This window comes from Harmonia axyridis, chromosome X, assembly GCF_914767665.1.
Source record: "Harmonia axyridis chromosome X, icHarAxyr1.1, whole genome shotgun sequence".
In the NCBI taxonomy this organism is placed as follows: domain Eukaryota; kingdom Metazoa; phylum Arthropoda; class Insecta; order Coleoptera; family Coccinellidae; genus Harmonia; species Harmonia axyridis.
Genome location: NC_059508.1, coordinates 17,384,600 through 17,408,838, shown reverse-complemented (window position 1 = coordinate 17,408,838; position 24,239 = coordinate 17,384,600). Strand labels below are relative to the sequence as shown.

Here is a 24,239-nt window from a genome sequence, read left to right as displayed (position 1 = left end):
ACATATGAAATTATTCTTGTATTTTAATTTCATAATGCATTGTTTAAATAAAAAATATGAACAATAAAAATAGCATTTTTCTTAAAATTTATTCCCTAGTTAGGACGAAGTTATTTTTTGTGGATCTTTAACTTGTCTTGCACTGTCTTTTCTTCGTATAGTAAGGGACGACTGTACCACTATTTCATCAAAAGGTTGACCAAAAGACGCTGGAAAATAAATACCTAATATTATAGTCTACTCCATGCAATTTGAACGAAAGTTCGACAACAATTTTGCCATCTTTAGAAACAAAAAGTTACTGTATTATAACATTTATTATTTTTTCTGTAAATATCTAATCAATCATACGTTTTCGATATCTCACAATAATTTTCGATTAAAACAATTTCCTTGATTTTGAGCCTTCAAATGTCAAGGATCTTATTTTCAGATTTGAAGTTTCTGGGAATAACCATGTGAAGGCAGCTTTTTTTTATTGATTTTTGGATTCTGTACAGGGTGTTTCAAATTGGAGGTACAAAGGAAAGTAAGAGATTCTTTGGAAACGTTTTGTTTTCGAGATACAGGGTGTTTCTTGTAGTACACCATTTTTGTGATCAGTTTATCGAATCTTTTTTAATTTACAATATAGGTAGTGTGAATTAATACCAAAATTTAAAATTAATTCATTCATCACAGCTGAATGGATCTTTATATTAATTTATATTATCCAGAGAATTACACTAGAGACTTATTTGAAATTTTTTTCTTGAAATCGGTAGTAAATACGACATAACTACAAGAAACCCAGAAGTGTAGTACTGAACCAAAGTTTCTTTTTACATTTTTTAAAACTACCAAAATGGTCCAACAAAAAAAAAATCTGGAGGAAAGAAGCGGGCACTGTTCCAGAAAAATATCATCCTGTATATTTGCGTTAAAAATTATAGCCACACATGATGAAATCTTCAAATTGGAAACTCTATGCCAAATTTGAATCGAATATCTTGTGAAGTTAAGGATCTAAGAGAAAAAAAACTTGACAAAATTTACCTAACACCCTGTATTTTGAAAACAATAGTGTTTGCGGGCCCATGTTTATAACACTTTTCCTTAAAATGATCGGAGGAATCTGTCAAACGAAAATGGCAATCACAATCAATATAATTATTATTATATTTTATTTATATTATAATAATGGATGTCTATCAAGTAAAGATAAACACAATGAGATGGTGGATATTTGTTTCTTTTTTTAAATAATAGGCAGAATTAAGGATTATCTCTATATTTAATTACAAAAATAACTAATAATGATCTCTGATACTTGACAAATATATATGCAAGTACAAATATTGAGTTTTCGTTTGCGAATTGCATTAGCATTGGAGATATTTTCAACAACAAAGGAATTAAGTAGATACTCACCTTTAGCAGGCTGGTTATTATTTTTCTCATCTACAGGAGTTGTCAGCGTGAAATGAACGAATAAGAAACAAAATAACAGGAAAAAGATACATTTCATTTTGGATAAATTGATTGATTAACCAATCAACTCGAACTAAATGGAAGATTTAGAAGTCGAACGATATGAAAGCGAGAGAACTTGTTTTGCATCTTTGTTTGGATTTGAAAGCTCGTTCGCTGGCTATCGCTACTTTCTTTGGTGACCTCCAAGATATCGATAGATATGTCTGTGTTATTCACACAGGATGTTCTTCCTAACGATGACAGTCTGATTCAGAATCTCCAAAAAAGGAGATCACATAATCGTTTCAAATTGGCGTGACAACAATTACATTACAACAGACTACTTAATAATAAGAAATTTTTTATTGTTCGTCAAATAGAATGACATATTCATAATTGCTCAAATTATATGAGTGTATAATAGATCTACATCTGACTATATCTAAAGAATAATTAAAACCATAATTGAATTAAATTATAATTAAACTATAGTATAAGTTTTTACGCATTTCATGATACCTACCTTCGTAATTTTGTTTTCGCTTCATAATTTGAATTTCTCCTTCAACACCTCAATACTTCAATAAATTAGTTATGTTTTTCAGCATTATAGTGTTTTGAAAAAAAAAAAAAAAATAGGTAACTGCTTGAATAGAGTGAAATTAGCACTAGCCCATTCGTCATTTCGTTGCACGTAATTTCGTTCTCAACAAGGGCGTAGAAATGGAGAGGTACTGGGGGAAATTAACCCCCTCCCCCCAAGAAATTCAAAATAAGGGGTGTTTTTTTTCGAGGTATATAACTTTAAGTTGGCATTACTGTTCAAGATGGTGACCGATTTAACAGCTGTCAAGTGATTTATTCTCAGTTTGGTTTGGCAATTCATCATGAATAGACTCACGCCTGAACAACGCTTGCAAATAGTGCAATTTTATTTCGAAAATAATGGTTCTGTGCGGAATACGTATCGCGCACTACGTCCATTAGCGATGAAGCGCACTTCTGGTTGAATGGCTACGTCAACAAACAAAACTGCCGCATTTGGAGTGAAGCTAATCCTCAAGTGTATGTCGAAACACCGTTACATCCAGAAAAACTGACTGTTTGGTGCGCTTTATGGGCTGGTGGTATCATTGGTCCGTACTTCTTCAAAAACGATGATGGCCAGAACGTTACAGCCAATGCTGATCGGTATAGAGCCATGATTACTAACTTTTTCATTCCTGAAATGAACAACCATGATGTCCAGGAGCTGTGGTTCCAACAAGACGGCGCAACATGTCACACAGCTCGTGCCACAATCGATTTAATGAAAGACACGTTTGGTGACCGCCTAATTTCACGTTTTGGACCTGTGAATTGGCCTCCAAGATCTTGTGATTTAACACCGCTAGACTACTTTCTGTGGGGCTATGTAAAGTCATTGGTCTATGCGGATAAGCCACAAACCCTTGACCATTTGGAAGACAACATTCGCCGTGTTATTGCCGATATACGGCCACAAATGTTGGAAAAAGTCATCGAAAATTGGACGTCATGATTGGACTATATCCGAGCCAGCCGTGGCGGTCATATGCCAGAAATCATATTTAAAATGTAATGCCACAAGATTATCTTGCGGATAAATGAAATTCATGTCAATCGAATAATCCATCGTTGTTTCATTGCAATTTAAAGTTCTATAGCTCTAAAAAAAACACCCTTTATTTCTAGCTAGAAGCTCTTATAGGATTGTTGAAAGTTGTTTTCGTTGAATGTTCAGATATTATAAAACAAAACCATTTTTAGGTTAAAATAAACAGTCTCCATTTGAATATTTTTATATACGTAAAACCAGATGTCTCACTTCGTCATACATTCTTTCTTGATAATATTTCTTCAGCCATTTATGAATACTGTCGGAATGGAACTTTCTAGCTTTCCTCACGGAAGGAGGATCTGCAGGATTTGAAGATCTCAAATCCAGATGGTGCGCACCCTCTGGAATCACTATGGCTGAAACAGTTTTTGAGATATTGCTCAACACACCACCACCAGACCAAGGATCTAGAAGGCCATTGCTGAAAACAATGTTCGATGCAGCTTTTAGATTTTTCCCCCCGTATTGTAGAATCACTTCGCTGGGGTTCCGTGGCTTGACTCCCCATCTCTTTAAACAACCCGCTGCATATTTGTCGAAATTCCAAGCAGAATTTTCAAACATGTCTGTTGACTCAGAACACATGGGCATCACCATCTCTGTGCAGCTCTGAAAAATTTCACATGAATTATTTGCCAATTTTACCCTTCTGAAGCGCGTGTACAGCTAGTTCCCACTTTTTAAATAGCTATTAAATAGCGTGAGAGATATAAAAAAATGATTGGTCAGAAAGGTTATACAGGGAAACGGAAATTTTTAAAAAGCGAATATAACAGGCCAATTGAGAAGTCCCCGGTCTACCGTAGTAAAACAAACTTTTTTGCCAAAATTCGGTTTAATTATTCAACATAATTGCCTTCGAGGGCGATACAGCGTTTATAGCGTTCTTCCAACATTTCGATACCACTTCAATATCATCTTTTTTTCTTCAAATAGGGCCGTGTTTCAATGATTTCATCTTTTAGATGATCCAATAACATATATCTAATAATTGCTGTTGATGGTCTGGCCCTTTGAAGGTAATCAATGAATATTATACCCTGCGCATCCCAGAATACTGATGCTATAACCTTTCCAGATGACTGTTGTGTTTTTCCTCGCTTTGGGTTTGGATTCGGTTCATCGTGTGCAGTCCACTCAGCTGACTGTCGATTGGTCTTCGGAGTGGAATAATGGAGCCATGTTTCATCCATTGTCACATATCGACGCAAAAATTCAGGTTTATTGCACTTAAACAGTTTCAAACACTGCTCAGAATCATTAACACGTTGTTGCTTTTGATCGATTGTGAGCTCGCGCGGCACCCATTTCACACACAGCTTTCTCATGTACAAATATAAGTGAATGATTTGATGTACACGTTCAGATGATATCTTCACAATGTCTGCTATCTCGATCAACTTCACTTTACGATCATTCAAAATTATTTTGTGAACTTTTTTGATGTTTTCGTCGGTGACAGTCTCTTTTGGGCGTCCACTGCGTTCGCCGTCTTCGGTGCTCATTTCACCACGTTTAAACTTAGCATACCAATCAATGATGGTTGATTTTTCTGGTGCAGACCCCGGAAACTCTTCATCAACTGTATTTTTTCCCTTCAAAGAGCAATATTTTTTTTCCATCTTTTCTCAAATAACAAAAGTAGCTACACTCACAACGCAATATCTCACAAACTAATGTTAGGACTGCTGTCAAATTTTGGCACGTACCGTGGAAGGTTGGTACTAACCATCGAGATAGAATAGACTTAAAGCGGAAGCACTTCGCCATATTGGATGTAGATCTCAGTCAACTTTTGACCAATAACATTTCATAGTAGTGAACAGATCCGTATTCACAATTTTTGCATATCTGCATACCTATCTTCACCATACTCTGAATATATTACATTACAATTTATATGACAGAATATGTTGTATATTATTTGAAACCAAAACTTGTTTGTGAACAATGCTTAGACTGTTTAAAAAGTGATAAACCGGTTTATTTTGTATTCCTTCATTGAAAGTTTACTTAATTCGACCCTGATCTTTCTCCAATTGTAGTAATAGAATTAGACTCTCCTACTGGTCACTTTTTTTCTAGCATGATCACAGCTCAGCGTCTCTTTCTATTCTATCTCGATGGTATTAACTAATCAATAATCATATTGATTTAATACCAGCACCGCCATCTGTGCATCAGACCGGGGACTGTTCGATTGGCCCAATAAGACACTTATGTGGTTTTAGATTCACCACAAATTAATATTTGGTACATATTTTTCTTATGGAATATTCAAATTGATTGGGTAGGAAAATCCAGGTTTGTGTTGACAAAAAATTAAAAATGATGATATCCTTGTATATCGGAATTTTGAAAAAAAAATGAACTGAAACGTGTATTTATATTTCTGCAAAAATTTGGGTTTTTAGGAACTTGGATACCAAAAAGTGCTTATAAGTGACTTTTTATAACGAATTATTGAAATTATTGAATTACGCGAACCCTATACCTGAAATGAAAACTTTAAAAGAATGAAAAATAAATGTAATTTGAAAATGTTGAGTTTTGATGAATTTGAATTATCTAAGTTCACGATCTTCTCATAAACATCCTGTACATCTTTGGTGCAATCCGCAAACAGTCTTATAATACTACGTAACGTATTGGCAGAATCGAACATAAAATAGGTTTTCTCGAAAGAACTTTTTCTCCAGAAATATTCAGAAAAATATGAGTCTTCGTTGACACCATTTTCTTCATAAGATTCCCATCAACTCATGAACCGTTGAGTTCTTACCCAAGTTATGAACTATTTCTGAAACTTTCATGAAATAAGCTATCTGATGATACAGCAATCTACTATACTGATGGGTGTGCCATTTGAAATGAGGACGTTGTAGCCTGTTTCCGGAATAACCGGAAGTTGTAGAGGTCTTAAAATATTTTAGAAAGCTAGCTCATAGTTTCGAACCCCAACATGCAAATTTTGAGCACAAAATTATGATCAGTTTGAATATTTCGATTCAGTGTTCATTCGAAAATGATCAAATACCTACTATAAAACGGAAAATTCTCAACACTTATAGTATGTTTTTGTATATTGCCTCACCTGATAGTCCCAACCACTAGTGCTCAAACCGTCTACGTCACCAAAATCATTGCATTTGGCTTTTCCACTATAGTTTGTATAAATATTCATAGCGTTGCCAAAGAAACTTAAGAATTTCTTATCGTCTTGTGCGCAATTCTTAAATCCCTTGAGTTTTGTGCAAATAGCATTTACAGGAAAAGCTGGTAAGTCACCTAAGAATGTGCTAGGATATGGATAGTTGGCCATGGCCAAATTCACGAGAGCGTTGGATATATCGTCTATAAAGTTCTCTACGTCTTCGTCTTTGGTTATGTTTTTACATAATTTCCATTCTGAACTGAGCCAAGCCTTTCCTTCAGGTGTTTTCGTAACTCTCCTAAAAGAAGAACGATTCAAGTTTTTGGTTAGGAAACGGATCCAACCTTGTCCTACCTTACAGATGGCCAGAATAGCTTGACAGCATCAGAACATTTGGAATCGCTTGTTGAGGCATAAACGTAAGTCACAATGTTGTTGAAGATCCCACATGGTGTTAAATCGGTGAACTGAAGAATTGGGGCTGAAGCAGCTATGGCACCAAGGACTGATGCAGGATATTTCAGCCTTATCCAAGCTGCCAACATTCCGCCATAAGATCCACCGAATGCTATAACGGGCAGAGGTCCGTTCGAACCATATTTTGATTTTTGCAAAACATCAATAACGTCTACGAAGTCATGTAAGGCTTGCTCCGATGATAGATAACCTACGTACTCTGGTTTAGTATAGGACAAATTTCCAAATGGTAAAGATGTGCCATAATATCTGAAATCATTACAAATGGTGAATAGAGAGTATCTAGCAGGTTCTACAACCAAATTGAGTCTCCAGGTTTGATTTCAAATTGTGATTAGGATACTTAATTTGGTTGTAAAACATTTCAAGCGGAATTTCGTGAAAAATTATATTAGGCCAATTGAAAAGTCCCTGGTCTGATGCAGAGATGGCGGTGCTAGTATTAAATCCATATGATTTTTAGTTAGTACCAACCTTCAAATGATACTTGTCGAAATTTAACAGAAGTCAGTCTATTAGTTCCTGAGATATTGAGTTGTGAGAGTGTAGCTATTTTTGTTATTTGAAAAAAGATGGCCAAAAATATTTCTGATAAAATATTGCTTTTTGAAGGGAAAAAATACAGTTAAAGCAAAATCTTGGCTTGATGAAGAGTTTCCGGGCTCTGCACCAGGAAAATCAACCATCTTTAATTTCTTTTTTTAACTATATAATACAACTTGGGATATTACTACCTTATTAACGAATAGGGACCCAAGGTTGAAAAACGGTATGCTAAATTTGAACGTGGTGAAATGAGCACTGAAGACGGCGAACGCAGTGGATGCCCAAAAGAGGCGGTCACCGACGAAAAAATCAAAAAAGTGAATGACCGTTGAGTGAAGTTGATCGAGATAGCAGACATTGGGAAGATATGATCTGAACGTGTACATCATATCATTCACGAATATTTGTACATGAGAAAGCTGTGTGCAGAATGGGTACCGAACTAGCTCACAATCGATCGAAAGTAACAACGTGTTATTGATCCTGAGCAGTGTTTGAAGCTGTTCAAGTGCAGTTAACCTGAATTTTTGCATCGATATATGACAATGGATAAAACATTTCACTCCGGAGTCCAATCGACAGTCAGCTGAGTGGACTGCACACGATGAACCGTATCCAAAGCGAGGAAAAACACAACAGTCAGCTTGCAAGGTTATGGCATCTGGGATGCGCAAGGTATAAAATTCATTCATCACCTCCAAAAGGGCCAGACCATCAACAGCGATTATTATGTAGCATTATTGGATCGTTTAAAGGACGAAATCGTTAAAAAAGGCCCCATTTGAAAAAAAAGGTGCTGTTTCATCAAGACAATGCGCCATGTCAAAAATCAATGGAAACAATGGCGAAATTGCTTGAAATGGGCTTCGAATTGCTTCTGCATCCACCGTATTCGCCAGATCAGGCCCCCAGCGACTTTTTCCTGTTCTCAGACCTCAAAAGAATGCTCGCTGGAAAATTTAGCGCCAATGAAGAAGTAATCGCCGAAACTGAGACCTATTTTGAAGCGAAAGACAAATCGTACCACAAAAATGGAAAAAAATGGAAAAGTTGGAAGATCGCTAAAATCGCTGTATCGCCCTCGAAGGCAAATGTTGAATAATAAAATCGAATTTTGCCAAAAAAATGTGTTTTACTATGGTAGACCGGGGACTTTTCAATTGGCCTTGAACACACAAAAAAACCGGTTCTCCTAACACGTACAAGCTTTTGATAGTTCAGGATAGAAAACTCAAAAAACAAATTCGTATCGATATCCGCTTACCTGTGCTCACAAAATACGACAAGAGCATTGAATTTTGGCGCCAATTCCATGATGAATCCTGAATTTTCTGCGAATAGTTCGATACTTCCTTCGTTGCCAGTATAGAAGAAAATAGGACCATTGTCTGACCAGTTGCCATCATTGATTAGATACTTCAACTTGAACGTGTGATTGTTGGTGTAACTGAAAGGTTGAAAAATGATCGTGTACAGAACTCTGGTCAAGGGCGTAGTTTGTTTTTTTCTTGGGAGGGGTGGGTAATCGAAAAACTCTTTTTAAGACAACGTTTACTCATATCTGTAATATGAGAAAGGAGGGTTTGATAACGAAGATTGAACCAAAAATTACTCGAAATAATTTTTTTTATTCAATTGTACATACCATTCGATTGTTCCTTAATTGGAGGTAGGAAGAAAAATGAGAAATTCCTTGAATAATTTTAAGAATAGATTGTCCTATACATGGGCCCGCAAATGCTTTGTGCACTGAGACACTAGGCTCTGTAGCATATTGCTTTCACGGGCTTATGCAATCTATTGAGAATGCTCTAATGTGATGAAATATGTTGTCATGTTGATTCGTTATGAATCAAGAAATGTTTTCAATCTGGGTTATATTATGTGCATTAACATTTCCATTTCAACTCTTCAAGAGTGCAATCCTACAAATATTTTGTTTTTATTGTAATAAACTGTTGGAATTATATGTCCTGCAATTTCTTTTCCTGCATCAGAAAAAGTCTGTTCAGGACAAGAATTCCAATATTTCATTATCTTTTCGAATATTGCGCCAATATTTGCTATTGATTTTCTAGATTCAGAATACTGCAACTCACAATCCATCTACATATATTGCAGGAACCTATAGGCAAACCATTTCGTTGAATATTAACGCTAGATGGCAGCCCCAGCGAAACCATATTGCAAATATTTTCAAATTAATATTGGGCATTCGTTGTAAATCAGAAAGAGCCAGTCAAATGTTTTCTTTAACTGGAGCGCATGAAAATATCCAATTTTCTGAGTTTTTTTTAAATAATATATGGTTCTATGAACTAGCGGACTTTTTTCGGATGGTGCGAATTTTTTCGGATTTTTTGTCATAGAATACGAATTTTTCAAGTGAAGTAGCAGTGGTAACACTGTTCTTGTGATGCATATAACAGTTTATCGAATCTTTATCGTTCTTCTCTACATATTGGGTAATTAAGTACCAAAACTTATAATTAATTATTTATTCATCACAGCTCACTGGATCTTATAATAATTTGAAATTTTCCTCAGGATTTCTGAAGAATTGTTTGACAGGAACCGACAAGAAACCATAAATTGTAGTACTGGACCACTGTTTCTTTTGCATTTTTCTAAATTACCAATGGTTCACCAAAAAAACGTTCTGGTAGAAAGAAGCGGGCTTCCTTCCAGAAAAAATATCACCCTGTAGATTTGCATTCAAAATTAGCATATTACATGATGAAAACTCAAAATTGGAATATCTATGCCAAAATTTAAGTTAAATATTTTGGGAAGGTGCTATGAGAAGAAAGTACCCCAGTACCTTCTCATTTCTACGCCCTTGGCTGTGGTTTACCAGAGGCCCTTGAAATTTTATGTCGAGTTAATAAAGGAAATTACTTATTGTATCCAAGTTCAAGGTTTCAGTATAAAATTTGCATCTTCGTTATGGATTTCGAGGAAAAAATGTTTTTTTCTTATATCAAGAAGCTCAACGTTGACGAAGTTGACAAAGGGGAAGTAGGTTCATAAAGACCAGTCCAGAGAACGTTCTTTCATCAATTCAAGGTTGGGGTTGTTAGTCATTTGGGATTGATTCCAAGTACGTCCATTTTAAGGAATAATAATCCACTGTTCGGAGAAACGAAAATGCATAGGAGGAGCTGGAATGGAAATGCATAGGAAGAGTAATTATATCGGTTTTCTTAGAGGATGAAAATTGAAATCATAAGTAAAACCCATAGCGTAGAAATGAGGGGGTACTGGGGGTAATTACCCCCCCCCCCCCCCCAAGATTTTCGAAATATAACATTTTAGAAATCTCGCCCCTCGGACCCCTTTACGGTTTATGAGTTTATTATCGCTTTCAAGATGAGTACTTTTATCGCACAACGAGCACGTCTATGTCCGAGGTTTATTATTTTCCTTTATCATTCCGCTTTCTCGGCACCGCCCCTTATTTGCCATCTGTGATTTTCGCATTCGTCATCGGTATACACTTATCCGTTGTTTTCGGATTTTTGTATCATTCTCGTCACAAAATTTCAATAGTGTAGTTATCAAAGAACTGATCTGAGTAATTCGCATCGAAAAATTGTCTGGACTGTGTTGTACAATTTATTGTGTTTCATTCAAATTGAAATTTATTTGTGGAGACATCAGTTTTTAATTGACTATTTGACTGATTTCTCGGATCATTTCAAGAACAAAAGTCCTATAACATGAGTCCGCAAACGCTTTGTTTTTGGGATACAGGTGTTGAAGTTCAAGTTTTTTCTCATAGCACCTTTCCTTCACAAGATATTCAACTGGAATTGGCATTGATATTCCAATTTGAAGTTTCCTTCATGTGATATCCTAATTTTGAATGCAAATCTACAGGGTGATTTTTTTCTGGAAGGGTGCCCGCTTCTTTCCTCAAGAATTATTTTTTGTGATTCACTGGTAGTTTAGAAAAATTTTAAATGAAATCTGGTTCAGTATCAGACATTTTGGTTTGTTGTAGTTTTGTCGTATCTGCAATAGATTTGGAGAAAAAAATCAAACAGCTCTCTATAGTAATTCTCAGGAAAATCCAAATTATTATAAATTTTCAGTTACGTAGCAATGATGAATGAATTAATCATATAAGCTCTAGCTCTTGATTACTTGTAGCGAAGATTAATAAAGATTCGATAAATTGGTTAAGCATCACAGAAAAGTAGGACTAAAATAAACACCTTTTGTACCTCGAAAGCACAGCGTTTGCGGGCTCATGTTATTTTTGAAAATTATCCAAGGAATCTCCCATTTTCTTTCGTGAATCCAATCCAGAAACACCCAGTATAAGAGAAGACAATCGAATAGGTATTAAAAAAAATATATTTCGAGTAATTTGGTTCAAACTTCTATCAAACCTCCTTTTCTCACATTATAGATATGAGTAAAAATGTCGTAAAAAAATTTTATTTCGATTACCCCCCAAAGAAACAAGAGCTCTACGCCCTTGAGTGAAACTACTTTCAATAGTGACAAGCTTAACAATAAGATGAAAATAAAATCAAACCTATTTTACCTGAAATGATCGACAGGAACATCGGTATATTTAGTTTGGAATATATAATCACACTCACATCCTACAAAGAGAATATACAGGAACAACAATAACATTGGAGTCTTCATTTTGACAAACTGAGGGATCTTTCCGCTCAGTACTGACCAAGATCAAACCAATTGTGATAATAATGTTTATTAATGATAACCAATCTGAGTTTCTATTCAAGGTTCAAATTAGTAGATACCCGACAGTGGCGTTTCAATGCAAATAGAAAAATTATCTATGGATAATAGCAATTATTCATTTTCTCAGTGATTATCAACAGTTCAATAAACTACTTTTAAAATTTGAATATTTAAAGAATGCGAAATCGAAATATGTATAAACTTCATGAGTCAGTTCCAACGAACCATTATTATCGGTTTTAGGATGAATAACCTTCTCTAGTTGATTTAGGGCTCAAGGTGTAGAAATGGAGGGGGTTACTGGGGGGGTAATTACCCCCCCCCCCAATTTTCCAAAAATCAACCTTTCAGAATTCTCTCAGAGAAAAAGAACGAAAATTCTGACATAAAATGAACCAATACTCTTCTTACTTTTTTTTTAAATCGACAAGGCAGCAAAAAATCGAATCCTTTTACGTTTTATGAGTTTATTATCGCTTTCAAGATGACTACTTTTATCATTCAAATTGCAATTTATTTGTAAAAACATTAGTTTTGAATTTGCTATACAGGGAGTTCCTAAATGGGAGTTACAAACGAAAACGATAGATTCCTCGGATCATTTTAAGACATAAAGTCCTATGACATGGATCCGGAAACGATTTTGTTTTTTGTTTATGAATAAATAATTGATTATAAGTTTTGGTACTTATTTACCCAATCTGTAGAGAACATCAAGAAAGATTCGATAAACTGTTATATGAATCAGGAAAAAGTAGGACTACAAGAAAAACCCTGTATCTCGAAAACAAAGCATTTGCGGGCCCATATATAGAACATTCTATCCTTAAAATTAATCAAGAATTTTTCATTTTTCTTCGTACCTCCGTTTTAAGAACAATCGCATGGTATGAACAATCGAATCAAAAAAATGCTATCATTTCGAGAAATTTTTGGTTCGAACTTTGTTATAAAACCTTTCTTTCTCATATCACAGATATGAGTAAACGTTGTCTTAAAAAAAGTTTTCGATTACCTACCCCTCCCAAGAAAAAAAATCTACGTCCTTGTTCAGGCTACTAAAACACATCTGAGTTGAGGATCTCACGAATTATTATTTTGATTTTGCTATTCAGTTTCACGTCAACGTAGACCAAATGAATCGGAAATAACATGACAGTTATTATTCTACTTAGTTTCTATTCCACATTTCACAATTTTATAACTGAATTAAACAGTGTAAATGTAATAACTGAATTTAATTTTCGATTTAAAATGCATTTTCATCGGGTGAATGACCGAGTAACCCAATATAGACCAATAATTATAATTGTGTTTCTTTTAATAAGCTTCATTTTGATATGAAATACCAGTATATTTTAGCATGAAAACGTTTCCTCATATCTGTGATATTTTTTTGATTCGAATGTTCATAACATTCGATTGTTCCTAAATTGGAGGTAGGTACGAAGAAAAATGAGAAATTCCTTGTATAATTTTAGGAATAGAATGTCCTATACATGGGCCCGCAAATGCTTTGTTTCCGAGATACAGGGTGTTTCTTGTAGTCCTACTTTGTGATGCATGTAGCAGTTTATCGAATCTTCATTGATCTTCCCTACAGATTGGAGAACTATGTACCAAAACTAATAATTAATTATTTATTCATCACATCTCATTGTTTCTTATAACAATTTGAATTTTCCTGAGAATTACTGAAGAATGCTTGACAGGAACCGACAAGAAACCATGAAGTGTAGTACTGGACCACTGTTTCTTTTTACATTTTTCTAGAGAAGTGGAGACTTTTTCAGAAAATATCACCTTGTATAGTTGCATTCAAAATTAGAATATCACATGATGAAATCATAAAATTGGAATGTCTATGCCAAATTTTGGCTATATATCTTGTGAGAGGAAAGTGCTACGAGAAAAAAACTTGAACTTTAACATTTATATCTCGAAAGCAAATCGTTTTTGGACCCATGTTGTAGGACTTTATTTCTTAAACTGATCCGAGGAATCCAACATTTTCGTTTTTATTTCCAATTTAGGAACATCCTGTATAGTCAATTCAAAACTGATGTCTTTACAAATAAACTGCAATTTGAATGAAACACATTAAATTGTAAAACAAATCATAGATAATTTTTCGATGCGAATAACTCAGTTTAGTTCTTTGATAACTGCAGTATCAAAATTTTGTGAATTGAATTATACAAAAAACCGAAAAGAACGGAGAAGTGTATACCGATGACGAATGAAAAAATTACAGATGGTAAAAGAAGGGAGACACCAACAAAACAGGTAAATAAAGGAAAATAATAAACCTTGGACATAGACGTGCTCGTAGTGCAATAAAAGTAATCATCTTGAAAGAGATAATGAAGTAATACACCGTGAAAGGGTACGATTTTTTGCTGGCGTGTCGATTTTAAAGAAAAGTAAAAATACTATTGAGAGAATTCGGAAATTTTATATATAATTATTATATATCAATTACTGCTAGTACCCCCCCCCCCCCATTTCATCTTCCAGTTCTTGAATTCATTGTGGAGCATTGGTAAAGACAAAGACCTTATATTTCACGTGGCCCCAAAGGAAAAGCCTGAAGGTGTGAAATCACAAGATATCAGTGGGTGATTGTGATCACCTCTTCGAGAAATAACACTACAAGGAACCTTTTCTTGCAAATTTGCGATTGTCTCGTTGCCAACATCAATATCTTCCATATCCGGTCAGGAAACAAATCATTACCTAATAATAGCTTGGTAGAGCAATTCATTCATTGCAACAGTTGCACCAGCCTCATTTTCGAATAAGTAAGGTCCAATCACGCACCTAAATATCAATCCCGCTAATCCGCGGGATAAAAATTATCAATCCCGCGGATCCTCTTCGTACTCAACCTATTAAACATGCTCATAAAAAGATATTATGCTATTAAAAACATACTAAAGTCTAAAAGTGTTCATTTCATGGCAACAGATATCAAGTTTTTCCGCGGGTAAACTCGAAAAATCTGCCGACAAGTGCCGTCTCACAGTTTTTCCAACTAGAAACCATTTGTTGTTCGAAATTGAGCGTTTGTGATTGGTGGAAATTAAGTCGAGGTTCGGAATTGTAAACAGCTTCAAAGTATGTACTTGTACTCCTATTCCGTCTGCATTCGAAAAGGGTCATTTTATGTTTTAATAACTGGTCAAATGTTGTTCGTACTCGTGCTCGTACAGCCATAGAAGAAGCATTTGATTCTGGTTCCCATCGCAGTACGAATACTATGATTCGATTCCTCTTCTAAATTCAAAGGCGATGGTTCACGTATCGTTGCTAGATTAGATAAAGATACTTTATCTTCATCAGTATAAGTGAAAATGGTCTTCGGTTTGGGATTTTTTTGTCTTCTAAAGACGTCTCTATTCGCAGGATGTCAGTCAAACTCTTAATTTCATTTTGTAATGTTGATTTGAAGTACAAATGCATCTTCTAGGCCATTTGTAAACATTGACTGTTATCCCAGAAATTCCAGATATTTGCATGGATTTTTAAATACGGTATCATACTTGTCATTAATGAACGGCCTTCTTTTACCCTAGAAAATGAAGCTATAACCATTTCTTTACTCACTGTCGAGTTGTAATGATTTTCCAATTTGCTTATAATGAATCGTAGTGTAGTTTCAGCAGTAACTAGTGTGACATCTTCGCCCGTTACTTATGAGTGGTTTATTTCTTTCTGGGACGTTTAAAAAGACGTTTGCGCTTTTATTGTCCAATATGCAATATTCATATTGGATCCCGCAGATCCCGCATGAAAAATCGCGCAATTTTGATCCCACAGAATTTCAGAGAGCATTTGCGGGATCCAGCATCACTCTGGATGATTTTCTAGTGTTTAACGTGGTTATTTCGAATTATGTTTGCGATAAACTACAACATAGTCGTGCATTAGTTGAGAAGTTTGAAATATTATATGAGCGCTCTTAAAACGAGTTGCTATTGTCATCATCAAGATTGTTATTGCACTCAATTTAGTTGCGAATGTGTTCAAATAAGTTTAATAGAATTTTCCTTGTGTTTTGAGAAAGTTGCGATCCGCTTTCTCTGACTCCCACTCCTCGTATATTTCACGCACGAAAATCAATATAAGATTTTGTTTAGGTTGAGTTGAACAGAAGATGTACTTAGGTGCATCACTGGACTCCGCCTATTCTCACATTTTCGAGGTTATTTTTTTTCTTTGTAAAATTATTTGTATTGATCTTGTATTGTGGGAATAAAGTCAATTATTATTATTATTATTATTATTATTTAACAGAAGGAAAAAATTTGAACTTCTGTAAGTTTTTTTGGCATGCTTCATCATTCAGGATGATTTTCTAGTTCTTTACGTGGTTATTTTCATCATGTTCGCGAAAAACTATAACATATTCGTACATTAGTTGAGAAGTTTGAAATATTATATGAGCGCTCTTATAATGAAATGATATTGTGTTCATTTAGATTGTTGTTGCACTCGATTTAGTTGCGATTGTGTTCTAATAAGTTTGATAGAGTTTTCGTTGTATTTTGAAAAAGTTGCGCTCCGCTTTCTCCAACTCGCACTTCTCGTATATAAGTAAATTTCACGCACGAAAATCAATAGAATTTTCAACAGAAAGAACGATGTTTTGCAAATCTGAACTTTTGCCGTTAGGGTAAATTGTTTTTAGGCATGCTTCATCACTCAGGATAATTTTCTAGTTTTTTAAGTGGTTATTTCGATTTATGTTTGCGATGAACTACAACATAGTCGTACATTAGTTGAGAAGATTGAAATATTATATGAGCGCTCTCATAATGAGTTGCTATTGTGTTCATTACATTTGTTGTTGAACTTGATTTAGTTGCGAATGTGATCTAATAAGTTCAATAGAGTTTTCCTTGTGTTTTGAAAAAGTTGCGCTCCACTTTTTCTAACTCGCACTCTTCGTATATATTATGCACGAAACTTAATATAGGATTTAACAGGAGGAAAAAATTTGAACTTCTGTAAGTTTTTTTTGGCATGCTTCATCACTCAGGATGATTTTCTAGTTCTTTACGTGATTATTTTGATCATGTTCGCGAAAAACTATAACATATTCGTACATTAGTTGAGAAGTTTGAAATATTACATGAGCGCTCTTATAATGAGTTGATATTGTGTTCATTTAGATTGCTTTTGTACTCGATTTAGTTGCGATTGTGTTCTAATAAGTTTAATAAAGTTTTTCTTGTGTTTTGAAAAAGTTGCGCTCCGCTTTCTTCAACTCGCACTTCTCGTATATAAGTTTAGTTGACGCACGAACTCGATATAAATTTTAACAGAAGGAACAATATATTGAACTTTTGCCGTAAGGATTAGTTTTTTCAGGATTCTTTGGAGGGGACTGTTGACGTTCTTGGTTGATAAGTACACATATAGGTAGCACATATTTAATCTGAAAAATTCTGGCAACTCTTTCTTTGACACTGCGCGTGAAACTTGACGCGCCTGCTGAGAACAGGATCAATACAAGGAGCATCAAAATCGAGCACAGGACGTGTAGTAAAGCTTCGTCAGAGCGACGCTGCCACTAACGGGCCAGAATTCACGTAGAAAGTGTATATAAGGTGCATCTGAATTATTTCGACCATTCTCGCTGCGCCCTCAGAATGTCGAAGAGCAGAGAAAGTTGCACATAGGCACCGACAATATTCTGACCGTCAATTTTTAGATGTTTTTTGAACTTCGACCATCTGACCGGAGCAAGAATTTGAATTGTAATAATGATAACGTACACTTTGATCCTGTTTCTCGTGTCTCTGCTACACGTGACAATGTGAGTATTTAAATTTTTTTTTTTTTCGATAAAAGTGTTTATACAAATTGTTTTTACGGTTCGTGGTCTTGCATATTTTAAATTCCGGTTTTAATTTCTTCGAGTTTTCCTCCCTGCGAAAGAAGTACGCCCATAAAATAGACAGCCCAAGCAGCACACTGTGGTCCTGCCGAAATTAAATTAATTCAAGATTGGATTCCAACCCCTACTAGAGTTTTTTCGGAATATTTACAGATCTGAACTTTTTTCGAAATGTTCAAATCTAATTTCAATTTCATCATAAGTGAATTTTTCTACAACGGTTCTTAACAAAAAAATTGTTTTCCTACAACCAACCGAGGAGTGGTTTATATGTTGTGTCCGCAATCCACTATATCGTAGTAGCTATTATTAACTTTACGATGCTGAAAATCACGGTAGTAAAAAGCACGTGTTCTAGTTGAGTTTCCAGGAATTGTAGCATGAGTGCTTCTTCTGTATACTCGCTATCATTTTGTTTTGAACGGATGACATGGTTAATTGGGGAGCATTTACTCATTATAATTATTTCAATTATGAATTTACTTCGCATACTGGCGATTTAGGATGTTGGTTTTTTTAAATGAATTCGAACCACCTATACGATTTGATTCTTTCGTGGAAGAAGATGATTTTTTTGAAATTTTGTCCGAGTAAAATCTTTGATACAAATTATTCAAATGTTGAAATAAATATTATTTGCCTCTAAAAAAAATCCTTATATCTGTTATTGTTCTTCTCAATTCACAATATTTCAACACTTAACTAGTAAGAACTATTGAAGTGTACTAATGAAGAATAGAAAAGTTTAAGTGGTTCAATTTTCAAATTTTGAGATGAGAATGGCATTGAGTAGACTTGAAATATTCATGGTAGGCTCTAGGTCAAAATATCATGGCAAGAAGGCGATTAGTTTATATAAAATTGGCAAATATAAATGAAAAGATCATTTTCATCTAACAAATTTGAATGCATTTTGTGTCGATTTATAATGTCATATATGAAAAGCGGAAGAATTCAACATTCCAAGCATGAATTTGTTATTGTAAGTCGCTTTTTCTTCTTCTTAAGAAAATTGTACCTAAAGGTGATAAATCAGATTGATGTTGAAACTATCACGTAATTTTATGCATAAATGGCATATCACATAAGAAGTAGTAATTATTCGTTAATGGTTTGAAGCTTTCAAAAGCTCCTGAATTCACCTCAATGCTTATTCTTAATTTCAACTCTTTGCAATTCTTTTAATTTCCTCAATTGAAATAAAATTGGCAGGGGAACTGAAAATTTGATTATATTGATTTATTTTTTGGGTCGATTCATTTATAAACTCTTTATCTTTCCACCATACATATCCATCTATTAATGAATATTTCACTTCATTTAATCGATTACAAAGCCCTCATTGAATTCGTTTGCTACGCTGGAATATTCATAAGGTGAATCACCAAATCGATTATTCAAAAAACAGCTTTGTAGACGGTTGAACAAGGTGCGAAATTTATAATCCTTACAACATATCTATTGAAACGGAATAATTATTCATAACGGTAATGAAGGAATAGAATTACCAACGTGGATTAATCCATATATTTGTAAATTTCATGCACAAACTGTGATATACAGAAAAACCACAACAATAAAATTCTAAGAGATTTTAATCTCAGAAGTTGTTGAAGTTTTAGAAATGATAAAATAAGCATTGTAGTGAATTTTATTTTTTAGTTATTGATATTGATCCTGCCTTCGTCTCGGCAGGAATTTTTATATAGCACTAGCTTATTCTTAGAGGAAAAATAACTCAGGAAAATCCATCATATTAACATTCAAGTATCATTGATATTTTCATATGGGGGAGATTTCGAAATACGACAAAATGGCGAATGCGAATATTGTGTACTCATCAACTTCTCAAATTCCTCGACAATCCAATCACAGAGCAAGGGCGTAGAAATGAGGAGTACTGGGGGTAAATACCCTGTAAGATTTTCAAAATATAAAATTTCAAAATTCTCTCAAAGACGAAGAACGAAATTTTTTACAAAAAAGGAACCAATAATCTTTTAATTTTTCTTCAAAATCGATACAGCAGCAAAAAATCGGACCCTTTTACAGTTTATGAGTTTATTATCGCTTTCAAGATGATTGCTTTTATTGCACTACGAGCACGTCTATGTCCGAGGTTTATTATTTTCCTTTATCTACCCATTTTGTTGGCGTCTCCCTTGTTTTGCCATCTATGATGTTTGCATTCGTCATCGGTATACAATTACCCGTTTTTTTCGGTTTTTTGTATCATTTTCGTCACAAAATTTTAAAACTGGTGTATTCAAAGAACTAAACTGAGTTATTCGCTTCCAAAAATTGTCAGTGCTGTGTTTTACAATTTAATATGTTCCATTAAAATCGCAATTTATTTGTGAAGACATCAGTTTTGAATTGACTATACAGGATATTCCTAAATTGGAGGTACAAACGAAAATCTCGAAAACAAAGCGTTTGCGGGCCCATGTATAAGACTATCTCGTTTCAAAATTATCACGGAATTTCTCATTTTTCTTCGTACCAATTTAGAAACACCCTGTATAAAGTAAGAACTAGCGGATCGGTAATCAAAAAATGCTAACATTTCGAGTAATTTTTGATTCAAACTTCGTTATCAAACCTTTCTCTCTATCACATCCCAGATATGAGTGAACGTTATCGTCAACATTACGATTAACTCCCGAGAAAAAAAAAAGATCTACGTCCTTGTCACAAATAACAAGCAGACGGAATTAATCCAATATATGGAACAGACATACATTTATACATTCAGATGAACCTAATCAGTATTGAATGAATGGGAGTTGAACTTTCTCTCTGTCTGAATGAACTATTTTCGGTAGTGAAGTAAATGTGTCAATGGAGATGAGGTATCGATAAAATCTGATCGAGTTCAAGGGTGTTCCTGAAATGTTACATCACTTCTGCTCCTTTATTGCTCAGTTCTGATGAGGCATAATTGGTCCATCAAATTCCTAATGAAACGTGGTTTATGTTTCGTCCATGTTCATGACAGGAATTGAATGGAACACTTAATTATATGTTGAATTATAAGACAACGAGAATTTCATGGAAGCCGATATGTATTTATAAACATGGTGGGTGCATAAATATATGCTGTGCACATAATGCATTTAACACTGGACTGATGAGGGATAATTTGGTGTGCTGAATATTAAGCATGGTAGGATATTTGATAGAAACAATTTGATTGATTGAGATATTGTTCCATATATTGACATTTTCAGATATTAGACTCTATATATGCTATTTGCATTTACATTTAGTGTAAGAATTTCGATATGGTCTATGTCCGAGGTTTTTTATTTTCTTTTATCTATCCGCTTTGTTGGCGTCTCCCTTGTTTTGCCATATGTGATTTTTGCATTCCTCATCGTTACTCAACTTACCCGTTGTTTTTTGGTTTTTTGTATCATTTTCCTCACAAAATTTGAATACTGCAGTATCAAAGAACTGAACTAAGTTATTCGCATCGAAAAATTGCCTGGGATGTGTTTTACAATTTGATGTGTTTCATTCAAATTGCAATTTATTTGTGAAGACATCAGTTTTGAATTGACTATACAGGGTTTTCCTAAATTGGAGGTACAAACGAAAATGACAGATTCCTCGGATCATTTTAAAAATAAAGTCCGGAAACAATTTCCTTGCTAGATGCAAATGTTAAAGTTCAAGTTTTCTTCTCATAGCACCTTCCCTTCACAGAATATTTAACTTGAATTTGGCATAGATATTCCAATTTTATGTTTTCATCATGTGATATGCTAATTTTGAATGCAAATCTACAGGGTGATATTTTTTCTGGCCTCTATCCAGGAGAATTTTTTTTTGGTGAAAAACTGGTAATTACGAAAAACTATAACTTCTTGTCGGTTCTTGTCAAACAATTCTTCAGTAATTCTCAGGAAAATTCAACTTATTATAAGATGCAGTGAGCTGTGATGAAGGAATAATTAATTATAAGTTTTGGTACATATTTACCCAATCTGTAGAGAAGATCAATAAAGATTCGATAAACTGTTATATGCATCACAAAATAGTAGGACTGGAACAAACACCTTATATCTGGAAAACAGAGCATTTGCGGGCCCATGTATAGGACATTCTATTCTTAAAATTATACAAGGAATTTTTCATTTTTCCTCGTAACTCCAATTTAGGAACAAACGAATGGAATCAAAAAAATGCTATTATTTCTAGTAATTTTAAGTTTTCACATTAAAATGATCATAATGAAAAAGCATAAAGATGACATTCGATTGTTGAAATTTCCAAGTGACGTCCCCACTTTACGTGAAATTGTATATTTAGTGTTACCTTTGAATTGGATATTTCTGAGAAATATCCCAGCGAATTGGAAACATCCACTTCTGTGTGTTCGATACATATGATTGGATAAATTGTAGCTTTGGAAAAAAACTGTCCAATGACTTTTTATGATCATCAGGAAAATTCCGCTGGAATGAGCAATATAAAGGAAGATATTTCGAATAGTAGAGTTTGAGTTTTCATTCATATAGCGACCAATTTATTTCTCGCTTCTCCAATTAAAATGAATTACATATTTCGTACTTCGATGGAAATTCTCTTTTCATCGGACAAAGTGATTTTGAATCAACATGTGTATGACAAAAGTTCAAAGGTTGTCGTGCTGTACTGATAAAATCCTTGTGATCATAACGAACTCTGACTGGAATTTTACCAATAACGGTTCGCTAATGAGCTAGGGCCAATATGCTACTCTGGTGAGGAGCGTTATTGGACTTGATGATACAGAGTTAATTATTTCACAAAGTTCCAATCTATCTGGGAATGTGTTCGTTCTCCTTTTTCGTTTTTCTACGGTTGTGCATCACCAAATAGGAACCTTGCAAAATTGTTATTGGCATCAATTCTGAATAAATGAGATTTTTCAAAGGACTGTTCCAATTAGCAGAGATGGTAAAAATTCTGCAGAAAACAAGGGCGTAGATCTTTTTTTTTCTCATATCTGCAATATGAGAAAAAGAAGTTTGATAACGAAGTTTGAACCAAATTACATTGAAACATTTTTTCTTATTACCAATTCGGTTGTTCTTACTGGATGTTCCGAAATTATAGTTACGGAGAAAAATGAGAGTTTCCTTGGATAATTTTAAGAACAAAAAGTCCCATGAATATGAGCCCGCAAACGCTTTGATTTCGAGATACAGATTATCTTCGCTACAAAGTGGGTAAATAAGAACCAAAACTTATAATTAATTCATTCATTACAGCTTACTAGCTCGATCTCTATAATAATTTGGATTTTTCTGAAGATTACTAGAGAGCTGTTTGAAATGTTTTTTTCGAAATCGATAGCAGATACGATAAAATTATGACAAACTAAAAAGTGTAATACTGGACCAGAGTTTCTTTTTAAATTTTTTCAAACTGCCAGAGGTTCACCAAAAAATAGTTCTGAAGGATAAAATCAGGCACCCTTCCAGAAAAAAATATCACCTTGTGGATTTGCATTCAAAACTAGCATATTAAATTAATTAAATATCTTGTGAATAGAAGGTTCTATGAGAAGAAAACTTGAACTTTAACACCTGTATCTCAAAAACAAGTGTTTGGGGAATCGTGTTATAGGTTATAGTATATTTTCTTCTTGAAATGATCCGAGAAATCTGTCAACGATAGAGCTGAAATCTTGAAAATTTCAGAGTAGGTTCAGATGCCGTTGGAAAAATATTTGGATGTGATTTTAACCTTCGTTGATCGCTTATCCAATATAATAGAGAATTCAAGAAAAATATCTAAAAAGAAATATCCAATATTTTACCGATAGCAGATCCGAACAAGATTATATTTTGTGTTTGTTTGGAGATAAAATTACAGAATGGCGAATGCGACGGTTACCGATATTTTCTTAGGGGGGATTTCTTTGTTTCGTGATAGAGAATATTGAGTACCTCATTATTCGATTCCTGATGCAGTCCAGAAAACCTTTAAACCATATAATAACACACTTCCTTGAATTTTGTTAAGCATATAAATGTTTTTCGTTTGCTTTCCATTTACGTATTTCTGAAATTATTCAGGAAAAAATCAGTTGAAATCTGCGCAGTTTATGTTTTCCAATAAGAATATCCTGAAAAATCTGAAAAAAATAAATTAAATTCCTTGCGAATTGGTTGCTTCATAGAATCGATTGTTGTACGCAAAGAGAATGATTGATGAACTTTCGAAGCAAAAAAAAAAATTATCTGTACCTGTATGTACTCAGCTTTATGATTGATGTGTATGTTTTTCGATACCATCGAATAAAAATATGTAGGTTTCGCATTGTGTTGTTATTGGAATGTAAAAAATAAACAGCACAA

General features: G+C 34.2%; 2 protein-coding genes across 11 annotated transcripts in view; one reads left to right on the top strand and one right to left on the bottom strand.

The window, feature by feature from the left end:
• Positions 1-3: 3 nt before the first annotated feature.
• LOC123686284 (lysosomal Pro-X carboxypeptidase) lies at positions 4-11,981 on the bottom strand. The gene is made up of 6 exons (XM_045626329.1): positions 11,821-11,981; positions 8,533-8,715; positions 6,600-6,971; positions 6,186-6,543; positions 3,299-3,700; positions 4-209 (listed from the first exon to the last, which is right to left on the bottom strand). Exons 1-6 carry the CDS (start codon positions 11,925-11,927, stop codon positions 180-182), a joined length of 1,452 nt encoding a protein of 483 aa, XP_045482285.1. The 5' UTR covers positions 11,928-11,981; the 3' UTR covers positions 4-179.
• Positions 11,982-17,525: 5,544 nt separating this feature from the next.
• The window catches only part of LOC123686286 (glutamate-gated chloride channel), a 50,662-nt gene continuing 43,948 nt past the window's right edge, over positions 17,526-24,239 (top strand). For 4 of the 10 annotated variants that reach the window (XR_006748427.1, XR_006748425.1, XR_006748426.1 and 1 more), the window contains exon 1: positions 17,526-17,808. Coding sequence is in view for 6 of the 10 variants with exons in the window: in XM_045626330.1 (XP_045482286.1) it covers positions 17,756-17,808 (53 nt within the window). In the remaining 4 variants the exon portion in view is untranslated. The remainder of the gene's footprint in view (positions 17,809-24,239) is intronic. The other 6 variants (XM_045626331.1, XM_045626336.1, XM_045626335.1 and 3 more) reach the window with 3 other exon arrangements.

Bases quoted from the DNA above. Each gene is read 5' to 3' on its own strand.
- LOC123686284 (XM_045626329.1), bottom strand. From the start codon at position 11,927: ATGAAGACTCCAATGTTATTGTTGTTCCTGTATATTCTCTTTGTAGGA. The intron at 8,716-11,820 runs GTAAAATAGGTT...TCAACCTTTCAG, and splicing joins GTTCCTGTCGATCATTTCAG to TTACACCAACAATCACACGT. The intron at 6,544-6,599 runs GTAGGACAAGGT...TTCTTCTTTTAG, and splicing joins CTATTCTGGCCATCTGTAAG to GAGAGTTACGAAAACACCTG.